The sequence below is a fragment of the Anabrus simplex genome, chromosome 1, assembly GCF_040414725.1.
Source record: "Anabrus simplex isolate iqAnaSimp1 chromosome 1, ASM4041472v1, whole genome shotgun sequence".
Classification (NCBI taxonomy): domain Eukaryota; kingdom Metazoa; phylum Arthropoda; class Insecta; order Orthoptera; family Tettigoniidae; genus Anabrus; species Anabrus simplex.
In genome coordinates, this window is record NC_090265.1 from 556,988,908 (window position 1) to 557,011,593 (window position 22,686).

A 22,686-nucleotide genomic window follows, 5' to 3' on the forward strand; every position below is an offset into this window, starting at 1 on the left:
TCCTGTCCCATCGTCGCCGTAAGACCTATCTGTGTCGGTGCGACGTAGGCTAAAACAACAACAACATAAATTAAATGTGCAGTAATGCAGGTTATCTGTTTCCACTTGTACAAGTTCACTGGCCCTAGTCGCAGTTGTCCTAAGTCCTTGTTAGTTGTAGTGAACTCTGACTTTTTTCTTGCACGTGGCTTTACATCGCACCGACGCAGAGAGATCTTATGACGACCATGGGATAGGAAAGGGCTAGGAGTGGGAAGGAAGCGCCCGTGGCCTTAATTAAGGTACAGCTTGGTGTGAAAATGGGAAGCCACGGAAAATCATCTTCAGAGCTGCCGACAGTGGGGTTCGAACTATCTGCCGAATGCAACCTCACAGCTTCGCACCACTGACCGCACGGTCAACTCGCTCGGTGATTTTGTGGTTAACCGGATTATTTCGTGGAGGGATTTGTTTAGAAGGCCATACGATGAACGTTTCCATTGTCGTTTGTGATTGTTTCCAAACTAATTAATCCAGATTGTTGTTATTTGTGTGAATTTCAAACGGTTGCAATAACATCCACGTTTCACTATAACGATTTCTTCTCACTATTCGTTTAAAGATTATAACAGGTGCCGTAAGACCCGAATTGAGGTGTTTTCCTAGCATTTATCTACAGTGAGAGAAAAATTGACAGTTTGCACCTGGATTCGAACTTCAGACCTCTCAGCGATACAATTCCCAGTTTTCGTGTAACGTTAGTTAATGCATTCTAATTTAACTGTTACTATAAGTAAGATTACACAATACTCCTTGAGAAGACTGGTATATAATTTTATTGTATCTCTTTTAAATTACAGGAGCGAACTGATACCCAACATTACGCACAAGCAAAATACTAGACCGATATACAGGGTGACCTAAAAGTCTGTTAACTTTTGACGAGGCAATACTTCTCAGAATATTGGAGGTAGAGAGGCAATAATTGACACACATGATTGGCATGACATGGGGTTTTATTGTCACCAAAATAAAGTTCACAAAATGAACAACAGATGACGCTTCATACGATACACAAGCAATAATAGCAGAACAAACGAGGTCAAGCAAAAACAATGATAACACATGCACAACATGTCGGCCATCTTTCTCCAACAATACCTGTTGTAGTCGAGGGACAATGTTTTGTACAGTCCTGTACAGCATATATGTAGGTACCTATGGTGAGAAATTGCCATCGGATGTTGTCTATTGGCATCCCTAATGAGGTCGGACGATAGTGGTAGACTGGCGACTTCAGGTAGCCCCACGGACTGAGGTCGTGGGACTGGGCTGGGGTTCAAGCCTGATATGCCGCAATTGCAAGCGCATCTGACGACCTCTCTCACGACAACTCGTTTTATATCATACACGGTCTCATGCGACATCACTGACGTGTTGCTCTCCAGTGCCATTTGTTGCCCTGTTTGTTCACTCATTGTCGGTGTCAACAAAACCCCATGTCATGGCAATCATGTGTGTCAATTATTACCTCTCTGGCGGGGTACAGGAAGAGAGCGGTTTCAGCCTCACATGGCCGGCCGCAAAAGGAAGGGTGAGAAAGCTGCAATGTCATCTGGTAGGCTTTGTTGGGGTCTTCCTCGGGGCTCCACGGATAGGGCCGGTCGTGTCATCACAGGGAGGGCGGCCTTTTTCTCACCAGGGGTGATGACACGACCGGGCAGCATTAGTAGTAGTAGGTTGTTGGACGTGGCATGTGGGGACTGAGTATGACTACTGTGGTGACCCTCCCTAGGGAGTGTCACGTTTCTGGAGTATCTGATGAACTTCATGGCATGCCCAAGGAGTCTAGTGTTTTTCTTCTATTTCCTTTGTTGCTAGTTGTTTGCATTGTGACCATGTATTGGTGCTGAACGCCTGTTATGTTCAATAATAGTAAGTACTAAATACAGTTATTACCTCCATACTTCCAATATTCCGTAAAGTATTGCCTCGTCAAATGATAAGAGACTATTGGATCACCTTGTATACCATGACTCTTACCTTGTTCAGAGTTATTGAACACAATCACCCTACTTTAACCATTCCTTCTTTATAAACTCTGCGGCTCTCGTACCAATCATCATACACGCTCCATTAGTTGGTGTGCTTAATGGAGTTGGTATAACTGAAGCATCTGCTACTCTCAGTCCTCCTACACCGTGCACTTTCAGTGTTGGGTCTACTACCGCTCCAGCCAGAGGATCCACGCCCATTTTGCAGCTGCCCGTTGCATGATACGTAGTGGATGATATCTGCGGTACCATACACTGCCAGTAGTCACGAGTATTGACATCCAGATGTTCGCATGCCGGGATTTTTAAGTGAAACAATGTTGAATTGTGCTTCTGTAGTGCTTTGGTCTCCGTTAGCTTTACTACGAATTCTATTGCATCTATTAACGTTTCAATATCTCGGGGATCGTTGAAGTATCCAGAATAGATCAGAGGTTTATCTAGAGGATCTAAGTTTTTCAGTAATAACTTCCCTTTACTTTTTGGTAACATTATTGCTGGCACCATTAATATAATATGAGACATTTCATTTGCTTTCAAGAACTGTTCCTTTAAATTTTGCGAAAATCCAAGTGCATTAACGAATATTCCCATGCCCCATGAAGAATTTTTGGGGAATTCAAAATTGAATATCTGCACATTAGGGCATGTATTCTTATCTTCCCTCCCTATAGGCGTTTCTGTATCAATGTATGTTGTCACACTCATTACATCTCCTTCTGTGAAAGATCCTTTGCGATGAATGAACAACTGATAGATATCATCAAGCAGTGCTGTAACCGGCGGATCACTTTTATCTTCGACAACCTGCACCGGAAGGCCTGGAAACATGATGTGATCTTGTAAGTTTTCTCCAACGCGTAAATCTTGTATAATGGGACTAACACCAATCTTCTCAAGGTGTTCCTGTGGGCCAATACCAGATAGCATTAACAACTGAGGAGAATTGATGGCTCCCGCTGAAAGAACAACTTCCTTAGATACTTTCACTTCTTCAACTTCTTTTCCCTTCCTCTTAAACTGAACTCCAGTCACTTGTTTTGTTTCGGGATTAATTAATATTTTCGTCGCATGCGCATGCTTCATTACATGGAGATTCTTTCTTTCTTTTACATGACTGAGAAAAGCTTTTGCAGAACTGCACCTTGTACCATTCCTCATATTTCTTTTCAATAGACCAGTACCGATTGGTTCATCTCCATTGTGATCTTTCACTTTTGGATAGCCGAGTTCGATAACAGAATCCATGATTGATTGCATTAGAGGATTCATCTTCGTTTCCTCCCGTACAGTTAATTGCCCTCCAGTGCCATAAAGTTCATTCTCGGCTTCTGATTCTGAGATAAAATCTTCCATACTTTTAAAGTGTCGAAGAACTTCATCATAGGACCATCCAGTGTTTCCATTGGCTGACCAGTTATCATAGTCACATCTGTGCCCTCTGACGTATAACATTCCATTGAGAACACTTGTTCCTCCCAAAGCTTTGCCACGTGGCCAACTGCATCTTTGATTTTCATATGCTAAGCAGTTGTAATCCTCTGGTTCTGTTTTGAAACCCCAGTCAATGTCCGTTTTCTGAAATGCGAACCATAAGGGTAAAATATCCGTATCAGGAGGGGGATCACCGCCTGCTTCCAGGAGCAACACATTCCAGCTGGATTCTTCAGAGAGACGACCTGCTAGTGCGGAACCTGCCGAGCCCCCGCCCACCACAATGAAGTCATACTCTGGCAGCAGAGTGGCCGTGTTTGGAGGGTAGATGGACGGGTCTCCTAGCTTGCACTGAGCATCGATGAGGCTAGTGATGAGGCTGGTGAAGAGCATAGCGCCCGGACCGGACAACCCTGAGTTTCCACCGCCGCATGTCGAGGTAGTCCAGTGAGACGTACTAGTCCCACACGTACCTTCCATGAAGTTCAAGTCTGGAGTGTTTGTCTGATGAGAAGAAAAACATGTTGTTAGTGAAGATAATTTCCAAGAATATGTACTCAAACATTACGTTAAATTCCAGTCATATTGTGCTAGAAATATGTATTAATGTTACGATATAAGCAGTTCATTCTATGGAACAGTGGTTGAGTGTCGGCCTCCGGATCCCAAGGAAAAATTAAAACTCAATCATAGGCCATTCAACAGACTTCTGGTTTGTCTGCTATTACCGAAATTGATATACAGGCAACCTAAGTGGCGTTAAATTAAAACGCCTACATACGGTACTTGCAAACTGGGTTAATTAATTATGGTGATGATGAAGATAGTCATAGAAGTTATATTATTATTATTATTATTATTATTATTATTATTATTATTATTATTATTATTATTATTATTATTATTATTATTATTATTATTACAACCAAATAGCGTGAGTTACCGACTAGTGCACCCTCTGATGAGATATCATCAAAGCAGCCTGTCTACCAATTTTGACATTTCAATTATGTTGACGTGTAGAAACAAAAGCTGGATTCTATTGGGTGATTCGTATGGCTGGAGGAATATAATTTTGTCCGGTTACATTGTATTTGCTGCTAGAGATATTTCATATGCCGAGAACAAAGACAGGGTGTGCTAAGAATTTTTATAATCGTTAAAAAATCGACAACCTCAGCCGCAAATTTGGGACCATGAGTCAGACTCTTTACCTCCGGCGCACAATGGCAGATAATAATAATAATAATAATAATCATAATAATAATAATAATAATATATAAAAATCGAGGCATGTGTCTGTATATTTCACCTTGCAGACAAAACTACCCACCGCAAACCATGGTGTTTGTGTATGGTAGTAGCCTTGTGTTCCCATTGTGCACTATTGTGGTTCCCTGTCGGAAGTTGTGTGGTGTTGTCGGTGGTGTGGTAGTTATTTGGATTAAAAGTGGCCAATTACACATAAAAATGGCCGTGTGTGGTCGTATATTTCCCCTTGCAGTCAGAACTATCCACCTCATAGCACTTGCGTTGGGTGTGCGGTGGTAGCCTCGAGTCTTCCATCGTGCACTATAGTTGTTGCGTGTTGGTAGCTGCAGCGGTGCGGTAGAAGTGGGGGGGGGGGGGTTGAAAGTGGCCGACTATATATAAAATAGACTTCTGTTTTCGTATATTTCACCTTGGAGCCACAAATACCCACTGCAGACCACTGGTGATTGTGTGTGGTAGTAGCCTTGAGCCTCCCATCATGCACTATAGTGGTTGTGTGTATGTAGCTATGGTGGTGTGGGAGATATGGGGATTGGAAGTGGCCGACTACACATATAAATAGACGCGCTTGTGTATGCATGCATGTGTGTGTCCACATGTTTCGCCTTGCAGTCACAACTACCCACTGTAGACCACTGCACAACTACCCGCCGTGCACCGTAGGGGTTGCGTGTCTGTAGCTGTGGTGGTGTGGGAGATCTCCTTGGTTTTTGTATACTATCTTCGACTCATCTCACAGAAGTATGGTGATCACTGAACCATAACAGTTTGCTGCTTGAGTACATCTGTGAGTATTTGCTGTATTTCTTGAATATAAAGTGGATACTTACTGAAACATCTCCTTAACAATATCACTGAGGCAGTAATTCTAATCGGCAAAGAAAAAGGAAAATTGGTTTTCATACCAAGAATTCCATTGAGTTCAAATGATTTGTCATTTTGTTTTAAACGATTACAATTTCCAGTAATATGGCTAGGGTCAAGTCTTGTAAAACGGCCGCTCTTGCAAAACGGCCATATTTCGTTCTTTCAAATCTACCGCCTTCCTATCTGGACAGGAACCCGACAGAGTGTGTTAAAATCATTGCCATACTTGATCGGCTTCCGTTCAGTTGTCTGCTATTGTCATATGTCTGTTTTGTGCTTTTCTACGAGTGAATATTTAACATCCACATTCTAAAGTTAAGACTGACGAAGCCATTTTTATTTTTCGTGTTCTTGAAATATAATTCACTGTAGCAGTATGAGATTTAAATTATAAAAGGTGAACGTTGTATGTTAAAGCATGGCCTTCAGTGAAGAGAAGCTTAGTTTGTTACGGTAGATTAGTGTTGCCATATGTGAGATAGGTCGTGAATTATTTGGAAGTGTATGGTCTTGTAACACGGCCGGCAACCTGGCAGCTGCAGCAACTATGCCCAACGCTTCTGTACCAAGGAAGAACAATACAGGCAGAAGTCAAAAAGCCACAATTTTGACTTTCTCACAACACATAAGAGAACGAAGAGCAAAGAAAATGGCGAAAATGTACCCGAAAACTAAAAATTGATCCGCACGAAACACTGATGAAAGCAGGTGTGGATATTATGATGGACTCTTCAGCGAAGATCACGAAGGACAAATCTGGGTGTGTTGTGTGAAGTGCAGTATATGGTGTCATGAGAAATGTGCAAATACACATGGTGTAAAAGATTTTGTGTGTGAAAAGTATTCATAAACAGAATTTTCCATAGACGGACATCTTACAAGACTGTCTTCTAATACGGCCGTTTTGCAATGATCCTAAATTTCAATTCCGCAACTGCGTTGTTAATTTTAAGGACTCCTCTACGTTGTTTTCTCCGTGTCGGTCAAGCAGAAAATACGTTTGTGCATGCGCCAGACAAGAAGACATTTAATGTAGTGTATAGGAATGTATGCTCATGAAATGACTTAGAATGTGAGATATTTATGTACCCCGAAAGAAAAGGAAGAAACGGAAAAAGAGTGGTCCTTTAAAGCACGCCTTCCGTAATATATAGTCAAAACCGCACGGATATACAAAGAACTCAGCGAACTGGGTTGTCTTCAGTCAATAATAATAAGACTATGAAAGCCGAGTACGAGGCGGCCCGCAATAATACCAGCGTCAGATGGTAACTGCGAGCAGCGTCGACAATATGAGTGGGACCAGCAGCTAGCAAAACTATAGCGCCAACCATCTGTTGAGGCTTGCCATAAGGGAGCTTACAGAAGAAGCTAAATGCTCTTCAACAGAGAACGAGGTGCCTACAGTGATCTGGATGTGAGAACTATTAGAATCTTTTACGGGCTCACATCAGTCAGTTTCGAACAGTATTGCCAACTTAGCGGATTTTCCGCAAAATTTGGCGGATATTTAAGGGGGAAGACCCAGCTTAACAAAGGAAAAAAATGGTTAATATTCATTCGGTTGTTAAAAATGCTACAATTGTTGTTGACAATTTCTGCACATATCCCAGTATTGGCATGCTTCATGGCAACCAGAAGCAACTTCAATGATGTCAGCATTTTAATAATTTTAATATTTTAAAATAAAAAGTTCAAAATTTCCCGCTTTTTTAACAATATAATTATCACTGTTTCCCTTATAAATTCCAAGTTTATAAGAATTTTCGTACTTTTCCTTTTTTAAAGTGTGTATCAAACCTCCAGCTACAAAATGAACCTCAATCATTAACATACACTGTAATTCGGATTTTTGGTTGGGTTTTTATTCCGAGCACCAGAAAATATTAATATTTTTGTAAATAAATATGTTATATAAAATCTAATTTAAATCCCATTGATCTGAATGAGTAACAGACTGTAGTACAACACTATGGGAGGAAACTCTGAAAAAAACATAATTATCCGTGAAACAGTAAGGGAATTATGAAGGAAATCGTTAAAAAGGCGGGAAATTTTGAACATTTTATTTTAAAATGTTATAATTAGAATTCTGACATTATTGAAGTTGCTTCTGATTGCTCTGAAGCATGCCAATACTGGGATATGTGCAGCATTTGTCAACTACGTTTGTAGCATATATAACAATCGAATGAATATTGGCCTATTTTCCCTGTGTTAAGCTAGGTCTCCCCCCTTAAACGGAACAGCGGATAAATTTTCCATTTAGCGGACAGCGGAATTTTTGACGGATTTTCAAACCTCTTTTAGCGATTTTCAGCGGTAGCGACATCACCTTTCATCACCAGGAGGAAAAAAAAAACAATATAGAACTTAGTACGGCATAATAGTCCACTTATTCCCGTCGTATTGAACTTATGCTACATAATACCAGTCGTTCTCTAGACCACTTCTGGTCCACAGCCTCAGTCAGTAACTGTTACAGTCGTTACTGTACTCTTGATGAGCCGGGTAGTGTCGTGTTTCTTTTGACATCAGGTTCTTTTTGGTACGTCAATATGTCGAAAGAAAAGGTTAAAAAGTAGTCAGATATTTCGTAAATAGTGGTTAAACAATTAAACTTTAAAAGACTAGTTGGTTGAGTTTCCCAGTGATCCCAAATATGGACGGTGTGTCTGTTGGCAGTGCAACATAAATGCGAAATTGTTTGACACGAATTCTTTCCGCGCGTATCAAAATGAAAACACTAATGAATGTGAAAATAACTTTCGAAATAGATGTGAAAATTTCCGTATAGTCTTGCTGCTGCGAACTGCTAGCATATTCTTTTTTAAAAAAGTAGTACCATGTGGCTTCATATGAAACCGTAGGACTTCAACTCAGCACATCTGCTTCAGAGCGTATAGTGAGCGGTGGAGAAGATGATGAACTCCTGTTCTGAAACTCGTAAGTGTTGAGTTAATCTCTTTTATTACAACAGCTGGTATATGCACTTTTGCTTCATTTCGAAATTTAGCGGAATTTAGCGGATTTTCAACTAAAATTTAGAGGAGAAAATATTTATGGGTTGGCAACACTGGTCTCGAATGAGTCATTCTTGTGTGCATCAGTTGCGAGTGTCAGCAAGACGGTCGCGAGTCCTTGACGAGTGAGTCCGTCAGGCAGCTGCGCGGAATTCAATGAGCTGTGAAGTGTTCTGGAACGACACTATGCTGTGGAGATCATGCTGGAGACCAGGAGTTCGATGCGCTGGTGTATAGTGTAACCACCTGAGTGAGTGTCTGTCGGTGTGTGTTACGTCCGGCTCCTTGGGTGAATGGACACCATAGTGGTTTTCGGTTCAGAGGGCACTGGGTTTGATTCCTGGTGGGTTCGAACACACTGTCGGTAATGCCGGGTCTGAACCTTAATTAATGCCACGGCCGCTTCTTTCCCACTCCTATCTCTTTATATCCCATCGTCGCCGTAAAACCTATCTGTGTCGGTGCGACATAAAAGCCCATTGTAGAAAAAAAAAGGACAAATTGCCGCAAAACTTAACAATCCACAAGGTTTGGAATTCATTTTTTACCGTTACTCACTTTTAAAAAAAAAGTATTTTATGAATTAATTCCATCAGCTGGATCCATCAGCGTCCATATGACAGTTTGTAGGGGGGGGGGGGTGCGACCTGGGGGTACGTAGTATTTTTAATATTTGGAAGATAAATGGCCACTTGTATTATGTGGTAGAATAACCCACGGTGTTCCCTGCCTCTTGGTGGGGAACGGTACTACCGCTTCTACGTAATAGTGACTTTTAAATCATTTTCTTGAAAGGAAAACACCTGACTAGACTAGATTTTGGCCTTTTCTTGAGAGCTAGAGGGGGGCCGTGGCCCCACCTTGCCCCCGGGTATGGGCGCTTTTGGCTGGATCATTAAGTGCCATTAAATAGGCCACCCATTGTACTATACGATTTGTATGCCGGGGCTGTGCCTTAACCAATTAAAGCTCAGAATTTCTTATCTATAATATCAAACATTCGTCCGTCGTAACTAATTAGTGAATCACATGGAAAAGTAGCAAAATATCCACAACAGGGGAAAGATGCTGAAACTTGTTGACAACTTGTGTATTCACAGCATCAGGGGATGTCAATAATAAATATACGAGCTTACACTAACTTTAAAACGTAAAGTGTACTTTCTAAAATAACTTTGGGAGAAATTTTAAAATTGAAGTTAAGATTTGCTAACAATTTTAGGCTATAACATTCCTACTGTCATTTCTTGATGTATGCAGTACTTTTGCACCCATCTCTTGGCACAGGCCAAATCAATATATAGCTTCCACCGAAGTCCCAGTCTCATCCATGGCTGTGTTCATATGGAAGCTGCCTATTACACCTTGTTTTGGTGCTTCCATTGGTTTTTGAGGTTTTGCTATATCTGCATAGCCTTTGGTGGTTCAGTTTGAGGATCCTACCAGCCTCTGGGCTTATGTCCTAGCAGTCAGACCATTTACGTAGATACTCTCCAAATCGTACATACTGCAGAATATATCACATCTGCACAACACAACAAATGACTTTAGAATGAAAGTTTACTACTGGGATGAAGCTGCAACTGAGCACCGATGGGTTAATAAAGCCCATGGCCGCTTCCTTCCTACTCCTAACCCTTTCACATACCATCGTCGCCATATGACCTATCTGTGTCAGTGTGACATAAAGAAAAATTGTACAATATATAGTAATAGCTCGTGCTTATTTATTTATTTATTTATTTATTTATTTATTTATTTATTTATTTATTTATTTATTTATTTATTTATTTATTTATTTATTTATTTATTTATTTATTTATTTATTTATTTTAGCGGTTTAATGTCGCACTAACACATAACACACTGAAGGTTTTCGGTGACGTAAGAATGGGTAAGGGACAGGATTGGGGAGAAAGCGGCCATGGTGCAGCCCCAGCATTTACCTTGTGTGAAAATCGGAAACCATAGAAACTCATTTTCAGGGCTTCTGTCACGTCGGTGGTAAACAAAAGTAATTTCTCGGCAGCGGCACCCTTTTATCTATTTCTTGACCTTGGCATTTCTGTTTACCCACCTCATTGCCAAGAATACAGCAAATGTGGTGACACAAACCACTTATCTGTGTGTAATGGTGAAGAATGAGCCATTTGTTGATGAACGGGGTTCGTTTTCATCAGTGGAATAACGGGTAGAGTGAATTAAAACCTTTCCGAATTATTGCGTAAATAATGATTTTTCTACTGAGGAAGGGACTGGTTTGTCTCGTATCTCACAGCATGGACAAAGGCGGGGCATCGTGGGCATATTAAGCAAATTGCTGACGTTTAGGAAAGAAATAGGCTATACAGCTAAAAATAAAAACGTTTTGTATGAATGTTGCCTTTGATGATATATTGGTGATAATTCAAATAGTCAAGTATACGATAACAATTACAAACGGTAGTTGAATATAGGGCCATGTTCATCAGCAAAATGATATATTTTAAAATTCATACATACTAATGAAAATGAATATCGTTAATAATAATGTTATTGCCTTCACGTCCCACTAACTACTTTTAAGGTTTTCGGAGACGCCGGGGTGCCGGAATTTAGTCCCGCAGGAGTTCTTTTACTCGCCAGTAAATCTACCGACGGATAGATCAGGCAAAGAAGATCACTGGGCTACCACTTCAGATCATATTAACTAAATATAAAAACCGCTCGGGATGGAGACATCTTGTCAAGGCTGCAACACGGAAATGATGGAGTTATGAGGTCACGACGCTCAGTAATGAGCACAACGACTAATAATGGTGATGAAATATACCGACACGAGGCTGACGTATTTGAGCACCTTCAAATACTACCGGACTGAGCCAGGATCGAACCTGCCAAGTTGGGGTCAGATGGCCAGAGCCATTCAGCCTGGTATTATTATTATTATTATTATTATTATTATTATTATTATTATTATTATTATTATTATTATTATTATTATTATAATATTGATATGCAGTCCATCAGAACCTTAAATATATCATACTCTAGGAGTGAGTAAATACGTCATGCAGACATGCATTCCTACAGACGGTGTAGTAAGGGCGAATAAGGAAGTGAAGAAATTCCGATATTTGGGAGGAAATAATTCAGAAACAATACGGAAGAGGCGATTGATAATTTTTGAACATTTATACAGAATGCATGAGAACGGATAAATATCTTTGGAACAGGAAATCAACAACAACCTGGGTTCTTGAAGTCACGTAATTTTTGAAACAATATAGAAGAGAGAGAGAATTTTAGAAAGAAAGAAAGAAAGAAAGTGTTGAAAACGGAAGGAAAAAAGAAAAAATGGTCCATGAAATGGAAAAGGAAGTTTGAAGAAGGAGTTTCGGATAAAAAAGAAGGAACAACAAAGGATGAAGCACTGAAATTGTCACGTGGTCCGTAGAATACCCTAATAGAGAAAGAAAGAGGAAAAAACGAGTAAGTTGGGTGCGGGATTCCGTTCGCGTGGCTGTAAGCTATTATTCCGGAGATGATGGGTTCGAATTCCACTATCGGCAGAACTCAAAATTATTTTTTGTGGTTTCCTATTTTCATACATTAATACGGCCACGGCTGCTAATTTCCCAATGCTAGCACTTTCCCATCCTTGCGTCGCCGAAGTCATTGGGTTTTTAGCGTGACGTTAAAACCGATAGGAATAATAATAATAATAATAATAATAATAATAATAATAATAATAATAATAACACAGACATGAAACATAGGCAGGCAAACAGGTAAATATTTAAAATGGGCATAAAAGTGAGTATTATCCTTCAAATTTCCTTTCTTGGCCTTTCCCCCAATTTTCTGAGATCAGTTATCTGAGCCCAGTTTTACGGCAGAATGCCCATCCTGACTCCAAACGTATGTGGGGGATGTATTCGCTAATGCGTGTTTTCGTTGTTGTTTCTAGTATGATATGTTGTATGTAGATCCCGGAGCCAGAGGAATCAAACAAACCCGGCTAAAATCCCTAACTGGGTGGGAATCGAACCCGGGATCCTCTGAACCGAAGACCTGTACACTAAACTTTCAGCCAGTATCGGCTTCAATAAACGCCTTGCAGAGATTTATAGCTCCGTTTCTATGAGTTTCGACGTGACAGTTAACCGTAAATCAGAGATTGGTGCCAAATTGTTACGAGTACAAACAGCTGATTCACGACTCACAACACGAACGGAAATATATACTTGAATATATCCAGGAATGGGAGTTGCATTTTTTGCTGTCATATGATAATTCGCCCAATTCACTGAGGTTTCATACACTTCACAGAGTAGAAATTTCTCACCAGTCGGAAATATATCACCACTGAATTCTTCAACGAATTTATTTTGTTTGGTTTCCGATGTGGCCGGTTCTTTACGTATGATGAAATATCTGCCCTGTAAATATCAAGAAGAAACTACTGAACCCTGCCGCAGTACTTATAGAAATATCAGCTTTCAGTGGAAGAAGAAAACTCAGGTGGTACAGCGCTGGCCTTCTGAACTGAAGTTGGTGGGTTTGATCCCAGCTCAGTCCGGTGGTATTTGAAGGTGCAAAGATGCATCAGCCACGTGTCGGTAGATTTACTGCCACAAGAAAAAGAACTCCTGCGGGACAAAATTCCGGAACCTCGGCGTCTCCAAAACAAAATTAATAATGTTACAGATTTCTACGTCGCACTAACTACTTTTGACGGTTTTCGGAGACGCCGAGGTGCCGAAATTTTGTTCCGCAGGAGTTATTTTACATGCCAGTAATTCTACGGACACGAGACTGACGTACTTGAGCACCTTCAAATACCACCGGACTGGGCCAGTATCGAACCGGCCAAGTTGGGGTCAGACGGCCAGCGCCTCAACCGTCTGAGCCACACAGCCCGGCATTATTATTATTATTATTATTATTATTATTATTATTATTATTATTATTATTATTATTATTATCTATATAAATAAAATCGTAACGACCGTGTGTCTGTACATTGACTATTTTGGCGAAATCTCTGTACAGTTATCCGTGTAAGGTGTAAAAGTGACCATCTGCATATTCTTTATCTTTGGTTTCTGTTTGTTTGTCTGTTTGTTTGTTTATAGCTTGAAAACTACTGTATGTATTTCTACCAAACTTCATATTTAGAATCTACCTGTTCTTGGGTAGGTTTTAGGGTCAATTATGATTCTAAAGTCCTGAAGCCGTGATTTTGCACTCCTACAAAATATACTCAACCAAACCGAATGGAAATCTACCTGCGTTAATGGAAATCAATGTCTAAACCTTTTTTCCCATGTGCATCATTTCGATAGGAGGATTAATAAGGGGTATATCATTAACGGACCGGGTTTTTTCAGTACAAGTCCCACCGGACTTCACTCGAGAACGGGTGCGTGTAAAGCGTATCCCACTGTCGGCAGCCCTTGAAGGTGGTTTTCCGTGGTTTCCCATTTGCACACCAGGCAAATGCTGGGGCTGTACCTCAATTAAGGCCACGGACGCTTCCTTCCAACTCCTAGGTCTTTCCTATCCCATCGTCGCTGTAAGACCTGTCTGTGTCGGTGCGACGTAAAGCCACTTTGGAAAAAAAAAAGTAAAGCGTATTCCTTATAACATGAAAACTACTGGAGATATGTCGACCGAACTTCATATTTAGCATCCACCTGTCCAAAGGTTTCTAGGTACGTACCATTTCAAATTTTTGGAATGGACTGGGGGTTTATAAGGAACCGGAATAATGATTTTACTCTCCCTTAATATGTACAAGACCAACCTGACTGTAAATCGACCAACCTTGAAGGAATCAATTTCTAAAACTATTTTCTCATGTGCATTTTTTTAATGAGAGATTAATGAGAGAGATATCATAAACGATCGGTTTTGCAGGCTAAGTCCAGCGGACATAGCCCAAAAGGTGTTGCACGTGGAGCAGTTTCCTTATCTATGTATGTAAATAAAATCGTAACACGCGTGTGTCTGTACATTGTCTATTTTTGCAAAATTTTCGTACTGCTATCCGTTTAAGGGGTAACAATCACCATCTGCATATCTTGTAGCTTTAGTTTCCTGAAAGTCCTAATTTTTATCCACCTCCCCCAAAATCAAGATTGCGGCACAATCGACCAGACGAGGTAGTACATTGAAATTTGGCAAAATTGTACGTTTTAGCCTGTAACCCACGGAAAACTTCGAAGAACTTTCAGTTTTTCATTTTTAATCCCAAAAAAATATCGAAATATTTTGGCAATTTTAATGTCGATGCAGACCTTCGTTTCGAGGTATTTGGCGGCTAAACGGTACGTCGTATGACAAAACCGATGTCACAATCTCAGTTCAATTTGGAGTGATATACAACTTTGGTTCCATGACGTTTCGTCGCGTCTCTATTCCTCATATGTTAGATTTGTCTCTATTTCTCGATTGTACCTACATTTTGCTCTTTGTACACTAAAATTCGCAGTTCGTATCACTCATACGAAAGGTAGAATCATCTAATTCTACACGAACATTGGCCCACACGGTATCCATACGTGAGCCAAATTCTATGTTTGTAGCTATCATATAAGTAGCCAAAAATAATGCACTGTAAGAAAACCTCACCCAAATTTCACCCTATTCGACGTTTCTAACTCAATTTTGCCCATAAATTGATGAGACAGGAGAAAATATCTAAAGACCAGCCATTTAGACCGCTAAATGAGGCGTCTTATGGTACATTCAGTTTGTCGATATGATGTATCGTTTAGCAGCAGTTAATCTGTAAATGAAGGTTTGCAATATTATAAACATGCATTTACTTCCAATGTCGATCTATATACAGGGTGGCCCACTTAAACCTTTCACCGCAGATATATGTGGAACAAAAAGATATATTGAAAAATGACTTTCACGGGCATGAAGGCAGGGAAGGGGCTAATTAAAGTTAATACTATGAGCCAGTCAAAAACGTAGGAAAATAGTATTTTCAACATCGACTGACGTCTTTTTAATTGGACACCCTGTATTATTTCGTGCGCAATCGTTAACATGAAAAATTACATAAGTAACTGCGTTTTTTTCATCGCAATAGGTCAATTACATCCCGAGATATTGCAACGTGAAGTTGACGCTTGAGATAGACGAAACCGCAGCAGTTGCACATCCCGAGATTCCAGCACGAACTTCACGGTCCTCTTACTCGCGATATGATTGCCGTACTGCAGTGCGGCAGGCGATGTACTTAATGCTGTTTGCACTGTTATCAAGAGGGATGAAAATAAGAGAATTTCGTTACAGTAACTTTGCTGTACGAATTATGTACGTCCTGAAGTAGTACAATACAGAGTACTGCAATGTACTGTGTAGGTAAATAAAACACGCAAGAGACAAACCGTTATTTACATATCCTATTGCTGTGGCAGGAACCCTTCTCTTATTTTCATCCATCTTGATAACAGTGCAAATAGCATTAAGTACAGCGCCTGTCGCATTGTAGTACGGCAATCTCATCGCGAGTAAGAGGACCGTGAGGTTCGCGCTTGACTCTCGGGATGTGTAACTGCCGCGTGTTTCGTCTATCTCAAGCGTCAACTTGACGTTGCAATATCATGGGATGTAACTGACCTATTGCGATGAAACAAACGCCATTACTTATGTGATTTTTCATGTTAACGATTGCGCACGAAATAATGCAGGGTGTCTATTTAAAAAACCTAAGTTGATGTTCAAAATACTATTTTTTTCGTTTTTGACTGGCTCATAGTATTAATTTTAATTAGCCCCTTCCTTGCCTTCATGCCCGCGAAAGTCATTTTTCAATATCTCTTGTTGTTCCAGATATATCTGCGGTGAAAGATTTAAGTGGGCCACCCTGTATATATACACTGAAGTCGATTTGTAGCGATGTAGAAAGGGTGTGTTTGCCATTATAGTTAATATTTTACATTGATAGTGACTCTCAGCAGGAGGGCGTCTGCTATTGTAATCATTACTCTCCACATCGACTTTGACTAGCAGTAGGAATGGGATCCTTCTCCAACTCCTTTGTAACCAGCATTAGTAAGGAGGGACTACCATTATAATTAATAACTCTCTTCTCGATTTGACTGCCAGAAGTCAAGGGAGCATGCACTTTTGTTCAAAACTCCCCTAACTGATTGTGTTTGGGAGTAGGCAATTGTGCCCGCCATTCTAAACACATTTACCCATCTAAAAAGTGACTGACATTAGAACTGGCCTTGCTATTATAATGGAAACGCAACAACTCGGTGTGACTGTCATTAAAAAAGAGGCCTGTCATTATAATTATAACAGCACAACTCAATTTTGACTGGCAGTAGCGAAGGTGCCTGCTATTATAATAAAACTTTTCAACTGTAGTCTATCTGCAAGTAGGAAAGAGCGCCTGCCACTGTAACAAAAACTCCCCAGATCGACTGTGACAGCGCAGTAGGTAATGGGGCCTACCATTATAATGAAAACTTACCTACTCGACTATGAATGGCAGTAGGCAAGTAAGCCTGCCGTTATCATCACAACTCCACGGCTAGCACTTTACATTGGAAACAACGTATGGGAACCTCCCCCTGTTGTTTCTGGATGACGCTAAAAATATGCAATTTAAAAAGTATCTTAATCACTGCATGCACAGTAATTTACTTCGATATCCGTACACAATGTAGAATACCGTAGCGAAGCACGAGTACATTTGTTAGTTATTATTATTATTATTATTATTATTATTATTATTATTATTATTATTATTATTATTATTATTATTATTATTATTATTATTATTATTATTATTATTATTATTATTATTATTCGTTTACCGCTGATATTGACTATAGACGGTGTGAGAAAATATACCTGAGAAAATTCTTCAGAGCACACCTTGCTTAAAACCCCTCCTGCTCTTTCTAAAAATATATAGGAAAGGGCACAGATGCCGAGTACCACTTTCTCTATGAGGGACTGCAGGTCGACGACGACTGAACACGTCCCATCCTTTCGAACAGGACCGGAGCAACTCAACCTTCAAGAAAAATGTACAGGTGTCCCATTTTTGCAGTGAGGGGGGTGTCGCTTAATTTCGTAAATTAGAAAGCACATTCTAAGTGTTTTCAATGCAGTGCAATGTTAATTTCGTTTTAAAATGGATATAAATAGGTATTTATACACATTATACATTAAAATAGGTAGAATTACCTTAACTGTAGGCTATCCAAACCTAACCAACGAAATTAACTTATCTTAAGAGTATCTTTTATATCTGTAAAAAAGCATAGACATCTTTACTAACTTCCGGTGTCTAATAATATTAATAATAATAATAATAATAATAAAAAAGATAATAATAATAATAATAATAATAATAATAATAATATATAAAGCTTACGTGTATGTTTCACATAACTTAAGCTCTTAAACCAGAGGGAGTTAAAAGGTACGGTTCGTACCACAAATTGTCTCAATAGTACAGGAAAATCTTTCATTTCTTGAAAAGTAAACGGAAATATAGGCCATGATCGAGATGTACTTTCACGTAAAGGGTCAACTCATTGATGTGACTGGAGGAAACATTTTTGAGACTCCATACCAGTAATGGTCCTACGTATTCTTGCTCACATTAAATCTCTGTATTTTGAAAGAATCTAAGAATCAAACCTCTCTAATTACTAATCAAATTTTCACCAGCTTAATAATACATATAATAAATATTAAAAGAGGTATGATCTCGATTATTTTTAGAGTAATTGGTTGTGCGCTCTATACAAACAAAATTCTATGTCTTACATTTTAAATACGAATTGGTCTCAAAACATTAAAACCCTAAGGGTTTTTGACTGGGGGATGAGGCCTGATGAAAAAAATATTAATATTTCTGAAACCGCATGACTTACGAAGTTAAAATTTCAAATGATATCGTAGGTGTTAAATAACAGAAGATCTGTAAAAAAAATTAACCCTTCAAGGAGTTGTTTGGTGGTTAAGATAGAGGACAAAATATTCATTCCTCCGAAACCATTTAATGTAGGAAGAAAAAATTCCAAATGGCAGTATATATTTTAAATCCTAGGTGTGAATACAGGAAATATTTTAAAACATTCCACCCTTAAGTTGTAAAATGGGGTTAGCTCCATAAACGAAAGTGTTCATCCCTTCAATACCGTTTGACGTACATAGTTGTAATTTTACAATTTGAGGTCATACATGTCAATTACGTACATGTCACGCACGAACTTGAAATTTTACATGCAAGTTGTTCTTCTATGTCCTAGATAAAACCATCTACCCCTCCAATACTGTTCAACGTACAACTCAACGTTTCGCAGGTGATCACTTCCGCGTCGTAGATGTTAAATGAGGTAGGGTTTTAAAGCATTCCAATTCTATGGGATTGAAATTAGTTCTAGATCCGAAAATAAATAATCATTCCTGCAAAACTGTTTGACGAACGAACTGAGGGTGCATTTTACAGGATCAGCAGACAATGGATTTCCCAAAGTTTTAAAGTTTCAATGATTCAGTGTAAAACCATAGCAAAACAGGGTATGTTGCTAGTAATAATAATAATAATAATAATAATAATAATAATAATAATAATAATAATAATAATAATAGTCTAAACAATGAGGTTCCAGGACAAAAAGGAAGGAACAACAGAGGATGCGCAAATCCTGGGCAATCCTCAAAACCCACCCCAGAAACGAAATAGCTGAATATCGTGCTCCTTAGTTTGTCTATATGAAATAATAATAATAATAATAATAATAATAATAATAATAATAATAATAATAATAATAATAATAATAATAATAATAATAATAATAATAATTTGAATTTGTTATGTTTAATTGGGATTCTTCCACCACGTTGTCCACACTCCGGCAGGGTTTCGCATATGAACACTGTCACGCATGTGGGCTTGGTCCTGCTTTACGGCCGTATGCCCTTCCTGACGCCAACTCCATGTGGAGGGATGTGTTTACTATTGTGTGTTGTTTGGTGATTGGTAGTGTCGTGTGATGTTTTTGTATAAAAAGGAGTATGTTGGGACAAGCACACATACTCACTCCGCGAGTAATCGGTATTAACCAGACGCAATTAACATCCCAGACCGGGCCGGGAATGGTACTTAAGATCCTCTATTGAAGTCTTTAACGCTGACCATGTAGCCAATGAGCCGGACTGCTGAGTGTAATTGTTAACCGCGTTATTTAAACCATTGTACACACTTCCATGCAGTTATCAGTATTCGAACCTGAGGCACAACGGTGAACGACCGACGTCATGCCATCTCAACCTCAGAGAGGTTGGGTCATTACTGTTAGATAGTCACTGATTTCTCATTCAGATGGCCGCAGTTCGAATCCTGCTTGCTGCAATTCAGATATCTAAAGTGATACGATGTGTTTATGTGCTCCGGAAAAACTCTAGGTTCCCTGAATAATGATCATAACATTGACAGTCCCCTAGAACTGAAAAATTGCTCTTTTTACTATATAGACTTGTATTTCTAAATTTAGTTTTACTACACTATTAAACTTACCGTCAATCGCAGACAGAAAGAACACACTGCACAATGCACTCTCTGCGTTTGGACGCTGTGTTGTGACTGTCCGCTGTTAGGCAAGGACAAATCTAGAAGCATCGTGACCTTGAACGCCCATCCCGTCTGCTGGCAGCCCAGCTAGCAGCCACCACTTGACAGGAATATTTATTATTTTTTACATAACATCTTATCTAATTTCTAAGTTGCAGTTATTTACGCCCGCCGCGACATGATATGTCTTAAAACTGTGATGTTGCTCGGGTTATTGCGTCTTGCTCGGTGGTGGTTGTGATGGCGGTGGTCTCTATTGTTGAGAGACAACTCCGCAACCATCCTCTTTTAAAACTAATGAGGGGAAGAATGGAAGAGGTCTTGTCCTAAAAATGAGGATTTCACGTGAGATGGACTGGTCATACAAGACGTATGCCATCTAATTTTCAACTGTCCACATTATTACACATAGTAAAATACTACAGTATATCATCTCTTGTAGGCGCCCAACAGCAGCTACGAAGCAGCAACATCATGGATCTTGCAATCAACAGTATCAGATTGTACCTATATCAGTAGAACTTCCAAACAGATCTAATTATCTGGGAGCTGGGCTCAGTGGCTCAGACAGTTGAGGTGCTGGCCTTCTGACCCCAAGTTGGCTGGTTCCATCCTGGCTCAGTTCGGTGGTATTTGAAGGTGCTCAAATACATCAGCCTCGTATCGGGGGATTTACTGGTACGTAAAAGAACTCCTGCAAGATTAAATTCCGGCACTTCGTCGTCTCCGAAAACCGTAGAAGTAGTTAGTGGGACGTAAAGCAGATACAATTATTAATAGTTATTTGGACGGATGTGTCAGTTTTAACTGGATATCGTAAGTACACTTAATTATGTAGCGTTTATTCACCAGGCTGGCTGACCGGTCTGTCCAACATCTAATGTCAATAAGAAAATGAAATAGGGTTTCGACAAAAGTTGGGTAAGTGCCGTGACGGGGTGAAAATGAAAGACTGCCCATGTTTTGGACTGTTCATACAAGACGTATGCCAACGCAAACCTAATACCGACAGGTTCGGAAGAAACAAGAGTATACCAAGAGAGTCGGATAGGAAAGATGAAAGTGACGAACTTAGCAGACGTAAGTATGTCAACTCACGCTGTCAAGATGGCAGTTCCGCGTGGTTTGGGGCACGTAGCTGTGAGTTTGTATTCGAGAGATACTGGGTTTGAACCCCAGTGTCGGCAGCCCTGATATTTTTACGTGGTTTTCCGTTTTCACACCAGGTAAATGGTGGGGCTGTACCTTAATTAAGGCCACGGCCGCTTCCTTCTCGCTCCTAGCCCTTTCCTATCCCATCATCGCCATAAGACCTAGTCGGTGCGACGTAAAGCAAATTTTTATGAAAGTAGAACAAATAAGAGTCCCTGCTGTCACGTCTTTAGTTGCATCTAACGACAGGCACGAGATACCGCCTTATCGTTTAAAAAGCCATTAAAAGTCGAATAATGTAATTTTCCGATAGTCTGGTTCCCTGGATAAATGGTCACTCTAGTGGCTTTGAGTCCAGAGGGCCCCGGATTCGATCCCCGGCCAGAACGTAGATTTTAAATGCTTAATTCTCTTGGCTCGGGGACTGGATATATTTCTGCTATCCCCAACATCCCTACAACCCATTCACTACACATAACATTATCCTACACCACAATAACACGCAGTTGCTTACACACGGCAGATGTCGCCCACCATCGTCGGAGGATCTACCTTACAAGGGCTGAACTAGGCTAGAAATAGCAACACAAAATTATTCGCCAATAAATTTGATGAAATATTTTGTCTCAGTGGGAAGGCACTAAATTTAGTTCTCAACATATGTATGTTTGTGTAACATTACTGTGTATTCGTAAGTTGGAGGTGGGAGATACTAAAGCACATAATGTGGGAACCAGCCTAGCAGCTGAGTATTCATAATAGGAAAATGGACATAATCTACAGACCGATGTAGCCTCTTTGTAATAATTTTAATAATTTTGACGTGTTAAACAACTCCGGTGGTGCACTCTGTCATCTAAGAACTGCGGAGTAGAGAACTGGTATCTGAATTTATTCAATTCCCTTTGTGCTAATTCCTTCTTCCGCAAATTTCCACACGTCCTGGTGGCTTTAAGTATCCGTAAATCGAACCTGAGACCCTCCGAACCGTAGACCTCGACGCTGACTATTCAGGCGAAGAGCCGGACTCTCCTTGGACTTCTAAATTTGATGGCACACGACCCACAGCGAGGCCGGGTGCAGGTCTTTTGAGCTGACGCCCATGAGCGTCGTATGCATTTGTAAGGATGGGGCTCTACCTAGGTGAATTCTAATGTCGAAGAATGCACATGCACTCAGCACTCGAGCAAGCGGAATTAAGCAATGAAGGTTAAAATATCCGACACTATCCGGCCGGGAATCGAAATCGGGACATCTTGTACTAAAAGCAATAGTACAACAACTAACCCATCAAGGACGGGTGCAA

General features: G+C 40.0%; 1 protein-coding gene across 1 annotated transcript; it reads right to left on the reverse strand.

The window, feature by feature from the left end:
* Positions 1-977: 977 nt before the first annotated feature.
* LOC137499359 (glucose dehydrogenase [FAD, quinone]-like) lies at positions 978-20,226 on the reverse strand. Its single transcript, XM_068227119.1, has 2 exons — positions 20,175-20,226; positions 978-3,971 (listed from the first exon to the last, which is right to left on the reverse strand). The coding sequence occupies exon 2, from the start codon at positions 3,945-3,947 to the stop codon at positions 2,052-2,054; it is 1,896 nt and encodes a 631-aa protein (XP_068083220.1). The 5' UTR covers positions 3,948-3,971; positions 20,175-20,226; the 3' UTR covers positions 978-2,051.
* Between the last annotated feature and the right edge of the window lie 2,460 nt (positions 20,227-22,686).

Excerpts from the sequence above, each read along its gene's own strand:
- LOC137499359 (XM_068227119.1), bottom strand. The coding sequence starts at position 3,947 with ATGGAAGGTACGTGTGGGACTAGTACGTCTCACTGGACTACCTCGACA.